The sequence below is a fragment of the Chrysemys picta genome, chromosome 6 (assembly GCF_011386835.1).
Source record: "Chrysemys picta bellii isolate R12L10 chromosome 6, ASM1138683v2, whole genome shotgun sequence".
Lineage (NCBI taxonomy): Eukaryota > Metazoa > Chordata > Testudines > Emydidae > Chrysemys > Chrysemys picta.
Genome location: NC_088796.1, coordinates 27419456 through 27430656, shown reverse-complemented (window position 1 = coordinate 27430656; position 11201 = coordinate 27419456). Strand labels below are relative to the sequence as shown.

The 11201-nt window shown below is 45.3% G+C and overlaps 1 protein-coding gene across 1 annotated transcript; it reads left to right on the top strand.

Annotated features, from left to right (window-relative positions):
• On the top strand, positions 1-2308 carry LOC135984227 (uncharacterized). Its single transcript, XM_065598879.1, has 2 exons — positions 1-724; positions 1719-2308. The coding sequence occupies exons 1-2, from the start codon at positions 148-150 to the stop codon at positions 2192-2194; spliced, it is 1053 nt and encodes a 350-aa protein (XP_065454951.1). The 5' UTR covers positions 1-147; the 3' UTR covers positions 2195-2308.
• The last annotated feature ends 8893 nt before the right edge of the window (positions 2309-11201 follow it).

Below are 11201 nucleotides of genomic sequence, written 5' to 3'. Positions count from 1 at the left end.
TGGACAGCAGTGCGAGCTCGGATGCTCTGACCAGCCACACAGGAAAAGCCCCGGGAAAATTTGAATTTGAATTCCTTTTCCTGTCTGGCCAGTTTGAATCTCATTTCCTGTCTGGACATCGTGGCGAGCACAGCAGCACTGGCAACGATGCAGAGCTCTCCAGCAGTGATGGCCGTGCAGTCTGGGAATAGAAAGAGAGCCCCAGCATGGACTGATCGTGAAGTCTTGGATCTCATCGCTGTGTGGGGCGATGAGTCCGTGCTTTCCGAGCTGCGATCCAAAAGAAGGAATGCAAAGATCTACGAGAAGATCTCTAAAGACATGGTAGAGAGAGGATACAGCCGGGATGCAACGCAGTGCCGCGTGAAAATCAAGGAGCTGAGACAAGGCTACCAGAAGACCAAAGAGGCAAACGGACGCTCCGGATCCCATCCCCAGACATCCCGTTTCTACGAGGCACTGCATTCCATCCTCGGTGCTGCCGCCACCACTACCCCACCAGTGACCGTGGACTCTGAGGATGGGATACTGTCCACGGCCGGTTCCTCGGACATGTTAGGGGACGGGGAAGATGAGGAAGGAGATGAGGAGGGCGAGGCAGTCGGCAGCTCTCACAACGCTGATTTCCCCGACAGCCAGGATCTCTTCATCACCCTTACAGAGATCCCCTACGAAGCGTCCCCAGCCGTTACCCCGGACACAGAATCTGGTGAAGGATCAGCCAGTAAGTGTTGTAAACATCTAAACATTTATTTTTAACAAAACAGGAATATTAACAATTAAAAGAATGGGTTGTTCATGATTAGTGTGCCCTAGGCGCTTAACGGTTTAGTAAGGGGCAGTGCAAGTTTTGAAAAGAAATCTAGCAATGTCCGGTTTTCAGTGATTGTCCTGCACAAGCCGCTCTACTGTTTATTCCCTGCTACTGCAGCTACAGTAAAATGCGGTCTATGTGTCCGGGGATAGAGCAGTAATCCTCCTGGGACATCTCGATGAAGCTCTCCTGGAGGTAACTTGAAAGCCGTTGCATGAGGTTCTTGGGGAGAGCGGCCTTATTGGGTCCTCCGAAGTACGACACGTTGCCGCGCCACGAGATTATCAAGTACTCGGGGATCATTGCTCTGCACAGCAGGGCGGCATACGGCCCTGGTCTTTGGAGGCTTTCCCGGAGCATTCTCTCTTTGTCGCTCTCGGAGATCCTCATCAGGGTGATGTCGGCCATGGTGACCTGCTTTTAATTAGGTAGGGGAATGTTAGTGTTGGGACTGCTTTCCCGTTCCTTTACAGAACTGTAACCGCTGGTTTGCAGCCACGCGGTGGAGGCGGGAGAGGGGCAGCCGAAAGGGATCGTTCCCGGGGACAGCCGCGAGGGGGTGGGACAGGGGCAGAGTTCCCGCTTGCCGGATTGCTGGCAGCAGGGACTGACATTGATTTAAATGTGAAATGAGGCCAGTGGTAATATAAAAGTTTTAAACTGCCACAAGTGTACGGCTTACCATGTCTGCCTGCAACAGAAATTCCGTTGTGCTGCCTCGCTTCTCAAATGTGCTGTTCAAGACCCCAGGCACTGAATGCGAAGGCCGAGAATTCGACCTTGTGCTGAGTGCGCATGTGAAAGGTGCTGTGCATGGTCTTGTTCACAGAGAAAGACTATGTTCTTTGTTCACAACTACATTTATCTTTCTGAGGAATTCACTCCCTTTTTCCCATTTCCACAGCCCCGTCTGCGACTGTCTCACAACCTAGCCTGGAATCACACTCCCAGAGGCTAGCGCGGATTAGGCGTAGGAAGAAGAGGACACGGGAGGACATGTTCTCTGAGCTTATGGCCTCTTCCCAAGCCCAGGCAGCACAGCAGACCCAGTGGCGGGAGAACTTGACCCGAATGCACCAAGCCAACATGGATCGGGAGGAGAGGTGGCGGCAGGAAGACCAGCAGGCGACTCAAATGCTGCTTGGACTACTGAGGGAGCAAACGGACACGCTCCGGCGCCTTGTGGATGTTCTGCAGGAACGGAGGCAGGAGGACAGAGCCCCGCTGCAGTCCATCTCTAACCGCCCTCCCCCGCCACCAAGTCCCATACCCACCTCACCCAAAGTGCAAAGAAGGAGAGGCGGCAGAGTCCCTGCTAAGTCTCACTCCACCCCTGCAGAGAGCTCTAGTAGCAGAAGGCTCTCATTTCCCAAAATTTGAAAAGTTCTTTCCTTCCCGCCTGACACAAGCCCCCGTCCAAGTTTCACCTCCCAATGCCATGTGTAGTTGATAATAAAAAATTCGTTTCTGTTAACTACTGTTTCAATCATGTTCTTTTGGAGGAGGAGGAGAAAGGGGGTTGGTAATTGGACAGGACAGTCTCCTTTGGCAGGGTACATAGTCGGGGGCAGGCACAGCAGCAGGGCACATACACAGTGCAGTGATGCAGTGACTAGTTGCCCCGGTTAGTCTGGGAGGTTGTTTTGATGTAATGTTGGGGGGGGGGGTTGCTCTGTGACTTTGTGGCGGGGGAGGGCAGTTACAGATCTTAAGCGCCGGTCCTTAGGCAGGATCACAGAGCCACACAGCATGGGATCTGTAACCGTCCTCCCCCTGCCACAAAGTCAAATAGACCCCCCATACACACAGTCCCGATCAGGAGGGTTGACAGGCTCCGTTGAAACAAGCATCCCACCGCAGCGGAGCCTGTCAATCCTTGAGTTTAGAAGCTGCATTCGCGTCACAACACTACACCCGCCCCGCACCACAGTCTGCGTCCCAGTTTTAAAAAATTCCCGCGAAAACAGTATTAAAGAAAACGGTGTGCTTTAACAAAGTAGAACTATTTTTATTTCAACACGTGTGTTGGAGGGGGGGTGAAGGGGGTATGTAACTGGATAGGATAGTCAACATTACCTGGGTAAAGAAACGGGGGCAGGTTTAGCTTCTCAGTACACAAACTATAAAGTCACAGGTTACCCTGCTCACTCAGGAACTTTGCTTTCAAAGCCTCCCGGATGCACAGCGCTTCCCGCTGGTCTCTTCTAATCGCCCGGCTGTCTGGCTGTGAGTAATCACCAGCCAGGCTATTTTCCTCAACCTCCCACCCCGCCATAAAGGTCTCCCCCTTGCTCTCACAGAGATTGTGGAGCACACAGCAAGCTGCTATAACAATGGGGATATTGGTTTCGCTGAGATCACAGCGAGTCAGTAAGCTTCTCCATCTCCCCTTGAGACGGCCAAAAGCACACTCCACCACCATTCTGCACTTGCTCAGCCGGTAGTTGAAGAGTTCTTTTTCAGTGTCCAGGGCGCCAGTATAGGGCTTCATGAGCCAGGGCATTAGCGGGTAGGCTGGGTCCCCGAGGATGACTATAGGCATCTCCACATCCCCAACAGTTATTTTGTGGTCCGGGAAGTAAATACCTTGTTGCAGCCGTCTAAACAGACCAGAGTTCCTGAAAACACGAGCGTCATGAACCTTGCCCGGCCATCCCACGTAGATGTTGGTAAAACGTCCCCTGTGGTCCACCAGTGCTTGCAGCACCATGGAAAAGTAGCCCTTTCGGTTAATGTACTGGGTGGCCTGGTGGTCCGGTGCCAGGATAGGGATGTGAGTTCCATCTATGGCCCCACCGCAGTTTGGGAATCCCATCGCTGCGAAGCCATCTATGATCGCCTCCACGTTTCCCAGGGTCACTACCTTTGGCAGCAGTACATCAACGATTGCCTTCGCTACTTGCATCACAACAACCCCCACGGTAGATTTGCCCACCCCAAACTGGTTCGCGACTGACCGGTAGCTGTCTGGCGTTGCAAGCTTCCAGAGGGCTATGGCCACTCGCTTCTGTACACTCAGTGCAGCTCGCAACCGGGTGTCACTGCGCTTCAGGGCAGGGGACAGCAACTCACAAAGTTCCAGGAAAGTTCCCTTCCGCATGCGAAAGTTTCGCAGCCACTGGGATTCATCCCAGACCTGCAGCACTATGCGGTCCCACCACTCAGTGCTTGTTTCCCGTGCCCAGAATCGCCGTTCCACGGCATCAACATGACCCATTGCCACTGTGATGTCCTCGGCGCTGGGTCGCCTGCTTTCTGACAGGTCTGTGCTACTCTCAGACTTCAGGACATCACCGCGGTGCCGTAGCCTCCTCGCCTGACTTTTCTGCATCTGCCTCAGGGAAACCTTCATGATAAGCTGCGAGACGTTGAGAGCGGCCACAACTGCAGCGATGGTCGCAGCGGGCTCCATGCTCGGAGTACAGTGGCGTCCGCGCTGTCAATGACTGGAAAAGCGCGCGAACTGTTTTCCCGCCGGCGCTTTCAGGGAGGGAGGGCGGGAGTGATGGACGGATGACGACAGTTTCCCAAAAGCACCCTCGACTCATTTTGTTACCCAGAAGGCATTGCCGGCTACACCCAGAATTCCAATGGGCAGAGGGGACTGCGGGAACTGTGGGATAGCTGACCACAGTGCACCGCTTCGAATGTCGACGCTATCACCGTTAGTGTGGACGCACAAAGTCGAATTACTGTCCTTAGTGTGGACACACACGTTCGACTTTGCAATATCGATTACAAAAATTCGATGCAAGTAAAATCGAACTACTCTCGTAGTGTAGACAAGGCCTGAGTCTTTTTTGGCTTGACTTCTGATTTTCAAACTCTTAGCAGGAAAAGCTCCTTGCTTCTTCCATTTGTATGCATGCATTTTAAGTGGGAACTATTTCCAAAATATGCACACATAAACGGAGAGTCCTGTCTCCTTTTCTTCCTGATGGAAGGGCCACATTCCCTAGCTCCCCGTTCTGCCAGCTCTCCAGGCACCACTTTGGACACTCTCCCTAGCTCGCTCTTCTACTTTGGACACTATTTCCAAGTCTTTTGCAGTCTCCTGTTTCTGTAAAAAGAAGAACAGGAGTACTTGTGGCACCTTAGAGACTAACAAATTTATTAGAGCATAAGCTTTCGTGGACTACAGCCCACTTCTTCGGATGCATCCGAAGAAGTGGGCTGTAGTCCGGGCTGTAGTCCACGAAAGCTTATGCTCTAATAAATTTGTTAGTCTCTAAGGTGCCACAAGTACTCCTGTTCTTCTTTTTGCGGATACAGACTAACATGGCTGCTACTCTGAATCCTGTTTCTGTGTTGATTTGAAGAGGTGCTATCTCTTTGGCACCATACTCCTTTCCCTCCCTGCCAGGGGCGCTGCCCCATGCTGTATGCTTCTCTGTCCAATTCTTCTCCCTGTCTCTATCCTTTGCTCTCTTAATTTCTATCACTATTAATTGTTCCACTGTCCCCTGATTAAATAAAATAAATAAATTAAATAAATTCTTTGACCATGATGCTCTGTCCCCTGCTCTTCTGCTTCTTTGTCCCTTGCTTTCTTGATCCCTCTTCACTGCTCACCTGCTCCTGTGTTCCTGGCCCCTGCACATTCATATTTTTTATGGCTGTGCTGTTTAAAGACTCTTTTTGTGCAAGATTCTTAACTCAGTGGGTGACAGCAGCAGAGGCTCTATGATTCAGCAACCACTAAAGAGGACTATGATTCTACTATTTTGAGTTTCATTCCACTTATCCAACAGAATCTGAAATTAGGCCAAATGCACTTTACTTCTCTCACTATCACGTGCGGAACTTCCTTCAGAGTTCAAACAGGGAGGCTATAAGGCAGGGGTCGGCAACTTTTCAGAAGTGGTGTGCCGAGTCTTCATTTATTCACTCTAATGTAAGGTTTTGCGTGCCAGTAATACATTTTAACGTTTTTAGAAGGTCTCTTTCTATAAGTCTATAATATATAACTAAATCATTGTTGTATGTAAAGTAAATAAGGTTTTTAAAATGTTTAAGAAGCTTCATTTAAAATTAAATTAAAATGCAGAGCCCCCCGGACCAGTGGCCAGGACCTTGGCGGTGTGAATGCCACTGAAAATCAGCTCGCGTGCTGCCTTCGGCACATGTGCCATAGGTTGCCTACCCCTAGCTAGAAGGTATAAAGTGTAAGAAAGCCATAACCACATGTCTCACTGGGGCCAGCTGAAAAACAATACAAAGTATCAGGTGTTTTCTTTTGCATCCCATTACTTTTTTCTACCCCCTTCATTACTAGAGTGGATGGTCACAATAAGCCATTTTGTACTCACTGTATGAAGGTTGTTCTCATGTTGTATGTTGAGTCCAGTAAGCATACTCAGGGAGTTCATCCATTTCCATACAGTTATATGAATGTAAAAGAAAATTGGTATAAATATGTTGTTAGCATTTTGCCAGTCACTACCCAAGCACATAATCAAAGGCTTCTGCAGTTGTGACTGCAACTTTCAGAAAAATAGACTCAAAATTTAAAAGAAAATTGTCTCTGCAGTCACTAAAGTTTTGAATCAGGTGATTTCCAATTTGGGTCAGTGAAGAGCCTAATTTATATACATCCTCCTCTCTGTGGCAACACTTTAAATCTCAAGCTATATAATAGTTTTGTTTCTTTAAGTCTTTTGCCTCAGAGCAAATTTCCATTATTAATATGTCAACCATGGGCAGACTCAATATCTGCAGCTTTTCAGAGCTTATGTGATACAGAATGCCATGAATAACTTTACATAAATGGACCGATAAATGCATGAATGCATTAAGCAACAGTTAACCAAACCACACAGTAAGTTAGCAAGACCTGTTGTATCACTTGAAAAGCTTTAAGCTGTTTTTATATTTTATACTGCATGGTTATGTGCATTTTTTAAATTATTTTTTCTCCATAACTAGACAGTAAAGGAATACTTACATTTTACCTGGTTGCAATCAGTAAGGACTGTATATTGTTCCTATTTTAAAGAATGACAATCTTTGAAAGTGCTGCCTTGATTTCACATCCAATTAGGTCATGCTGTTTTGCTGAATCTGACTGCGGGAACTGTGGGATAGCTGTGGGATAGCTACCCATAGTGCAATGCTCTGGAAGTCGACGCTAGCCTTGTACTGTGGACGCGGTCCGCCGACTAGAGCACCTAGAGCATTTTATTGTGTGGACACACACAATCGGCTGTATACAACCGATTTCAATAAAACCGGCTTCTATAAATTCGAACTAATTTCGTAGTGTAGACGTACCCTGAGGCATGTCTCTTTTAAAGGGTTTAAACTAAACGCACGCAAAAAAGCAACAATCTTATTCTGGAATAAGAGTGTCCACGTGGAGTGTTACACCTGTATAACGATAGCAGTTTAACTATATTGGTTTAATTATACTTGTTTAACAGCTAAAGCTTTCTCATGTGCACGAGCCCTCAGATCAATGTCATCATTACCTGTTAAACAAGAGGAGAGCGGGCAGTACAAAAGGATCCAAGTAGTGCTGTTCCCAATCCTGAGAAGGCTGCTCTTTGCAGGGCATGAGCTTCACAAGTCACTGGATTGGGAAGCAGACTCATTCTGCAGCATGCTTCTGTGGAGACCTGGCAAATATCCAAGTGGAAGTTAAAGCTACTGTACTTTTCATCATTTACTCTCTTTGTAATAACTGAAGCTTAAAAATAAAACCTCAACCTTTTTTTTATTTCGCAAACATTGATTTTCCCCTTGTCTTCGATGGAGCGGAAATAAATATTGCTCCCATTGGTTATGACACTGCTTTGTGTGTCATCATCATAGGCGATTTCTGGTTTTGTTAGCAGAGTGGAGTTCATTGGTTAAACTGTGTTCCCTCTGCTGGCTGACTGACTTGTTCTGCAACGACAAAGCAAAACATTATCTGACAGTTAAAAAGTTACTCTTTTGTAACTAGCCCTATTTTTTGGGAGAATAGTGGTGGAGTTCTTTTTAACACAAGTGAGTGAGTGCCTGTATGGCACTGGTAATGGGATTAATAGTTTATAATTTGTAGCTCACAGGTTCAAACAAGGGTGCTGGAACAATGTTTATAATGGGAGTGCTGAAAGCAAAAACCCTGTATTTGGTTGTTACCAACCCCCAGCACCCAGAGTTTCAGCACACCTGGGTTCAAATACAGACCAGAGGTTAGTAGTGATTAAATGCCATTACATGGCATTTTAGTGACCTGTGTGAAATAAATTAATCCTGGTACATTTCCTAGTGAACACGATTCCATATCATGAAACCATTATCACAACTGCACTCTTTTTTTGCCATTTTCAGAAAGGCCCAGGATTGGCTGGATACGGAAATAGAAATTACCATATTTGGAGAGTGAGGAAGTTATGTGTAGTATTTTTTATAAATAGCATATATCCCTCAGGTTATCTGTTTGATATTAACGTGCCTGTAGGCCACCAGTTAAATCAAAGGAGGCTATAAAGAGGGAACCCACAAGAACTAGGGCTGTCAATTAATCGCAGTTAACTCATTAACTTAAAAAAATTAGCCGCACTGTTAAACAATAGAACACTAATTGAAATTTATTAAATATTTTGAATGTTTTTCTACAATTTCAAATATATTGATTTCTTTTACAACACAGAATACAAAGTGCTCACTTTATATTATTATTTTTGATTACAAATATTTACACTGTAAAATGATAAAAAAATAGTATTTTTCAATTCACCTCATACAAGTACTGTAGGGCAATCTCTTTATAGTGAAAGAATAACTTACAAATATAGATTTTTTTTGTTACATAAGTGTACTCAAAAACAAAACAATGTAAAACTTTAGAGCCTATAAGTCCACACAGTCCTATTTCTTATTCAGCCAATCGCTAAGACAAACAAGTTTGTTTACATTTACGGGAGATAATGCTGCCCGCTTCTTATTAACAATGTCACCTGAAAGTGAGAACAGGCATTCGCATATCACTTTTGTAGCCGGCGTTGCAAGGTATTTATGTGCCTGATATGCTAAACATTTGTATGCCCCTTCGTGCTTCGACCACCATTCCAGAGGTCATGCTTCCATGCTGATGATGCTCGTTAAAAAAAAATACGTTAATTAAATTTGTGACTGAACTCTTTGGGGGAGAACTGTATGTCTCCTGCTCTGTTTTACCCACATTCTGCCATATATTTCATGTTATAGCAGTCTCGGATAATGACCAAGCACATGTTCGTTTTAAGAACACTTTCACAGCAGATCTGACAAAATGCAAAGAAGGTCCCAATGTGAGATTTCTAAAAATAGGTACAGCACTCTCGACTCAAGATTTAAGAATCGGAAGTGTTATCCAAAATCTGAGAGGGACAAGGTGTGAAGCTTACAGAACCCAAACCTACCTTCTGCTGATGGCATCTGACTCCAAAAATCTACGTTCTGCTGGTGGCATCTGACTCAGATGATGAAAATGAACATGCGTCAGTTCGCTCTGCTTTGGATTGTTATCAAGCAGAACCCATCATCAGTATGGATGCATGGCCTCTGGAATGATGGTTGAAGCCTGAAGGGACATATGAATCTTTAGCACATCTTGTGACACCGGCAACAAACAGCGCTGTGCGAACGTCTTTTCTCACTTTCAGTGACATTGTAAACAAGAAGCGGGCAACATTATCTCCTGCAAATTGTAACTAAACTTGTTAGTCTGAGTGATTGGCTGAAGTAGGACTGAGTGGATATGTAGGCTCTAAAGTTTTACATTTTTTTTAATGCAGTTATTTTTTATACTTAATTCTACATTTATAAGTTCAACTTTCATGATAAAGAGATTGCACTACAGTATTTGTATTATGTGAATTAAAAAATACTATTTTTTTTGTTTTTTACAGTGCAAATATTTGTAATAAAAATAAATATAAATATATAGTGAGCACTGTACACTTTGTATTCTGTGTTGTAATTGAAACCAACATATTTGAAAATGTAAAAACATCCAAAAATATTTAAATAAATGGTATTCTATTATTAACAGCGTGATTAATCGCAATTAATTTTTTTAATCACTTGACAGCCCTAACAAGAACCAAAACAATGGCAAAGATAAAGCTCCTTGAAGAAACAAAGGCAGGGGGAACTAAGGAGGAATATCCCCTGTTTGGCTTCATCCAGGCTAGAGTAGATTATCCCCTTCCTCAGGCTGAACCTAGGATCAAAGATATAAAAAAGACCCAAGTGTGTGGGCCTTTTATTGGTTTTACTCTTTGCTCTATGTGTTTAATAGCTTTGAGGAGTGAATAAATAATGCATTGTTTTCAAGATGCCATTTCTGTGTAACTGCAAAGTTATACTGTCACAGGCTCCTGGAGGAAAACAGGTGCGAAAATCAAGTTGGGCCTATGTTGTTAATATGGTTGGAAATCAAGGGGCTGCAGCCAAGAGAGCCAGTTTAAGAGTGGTTGTACTGTATCAATCAATCTATAGTGAGGTGTTGTAATGTAGTTCTCTAAGGGGTGCACAGTGCACTCAAGAGGGACTAAGAGTCTAAGGTGCAATTGACACTGTAACCCTGACGCCTTCTCTCACATTTACAGGCTAAAGTGTGAGGTATATTGACAAAGCTGTATGAGTCAGTGAGAACTACATTGCCCCAGTTCTACGGATATATCAGACTTTGATATCCAGAGCTCTCAATCCCATGGTTTACAGAAGAATTAAGTTAATTTTTAAAAGTTAACAAAGAAGATGGAAGTCAATTTTAATGGTATAGTCATATTTTTTGTATCAAACATGCTTGCCAGAATCCCTGTAAAGACAAGACAATTTTCATATCAGTGCTCAGTTTACAAGCAAAAGGATTTTTTTTTTAAAGATCTGCTGGTCCAGCAAGCTCAGCTTGGGCTGTGAGAGTTGTTCTGAGGTTCTTTCTATCCTATACAATTACAATAAAGGTACTGAAGGCCTTCAGTTACATTTGTGCCATTTGTTGCCTTCAATTGATTTGCACAGGTGTGTAACTGACTAAAATTCAGTAAATAATTCTGTTGATGATGTGTGAGTAGAATACAACCTGTTGCTCATTCAATTTTTGCTGTGTTGGCTCTGCAAACCAGGGCAGCCCAGAGGATCAGGGGGCCTGGGGCAAAGCGGGGGAGCTTGTACTTACCGGGTGGTGCTCTGAGTCTGCGGCGGCAGCAGCGACATTTCGGCGGCAGGGGGCCCTTCAGTCGCTCCGCATCTTCGGCAGCACTGAAGGGCCCCCCGCCACCGAAGACCCGGACCGCCGCTGGGTGAGGAAAGGGATTCTCGGCCAGGACTTGCGGGGCCCCTGTGGGGCCCAGGGAAGATTGCCCCACTTACCCCCCCCCCCGGCGGCCATGCTGCAAACAGTAGTCAAAACTCA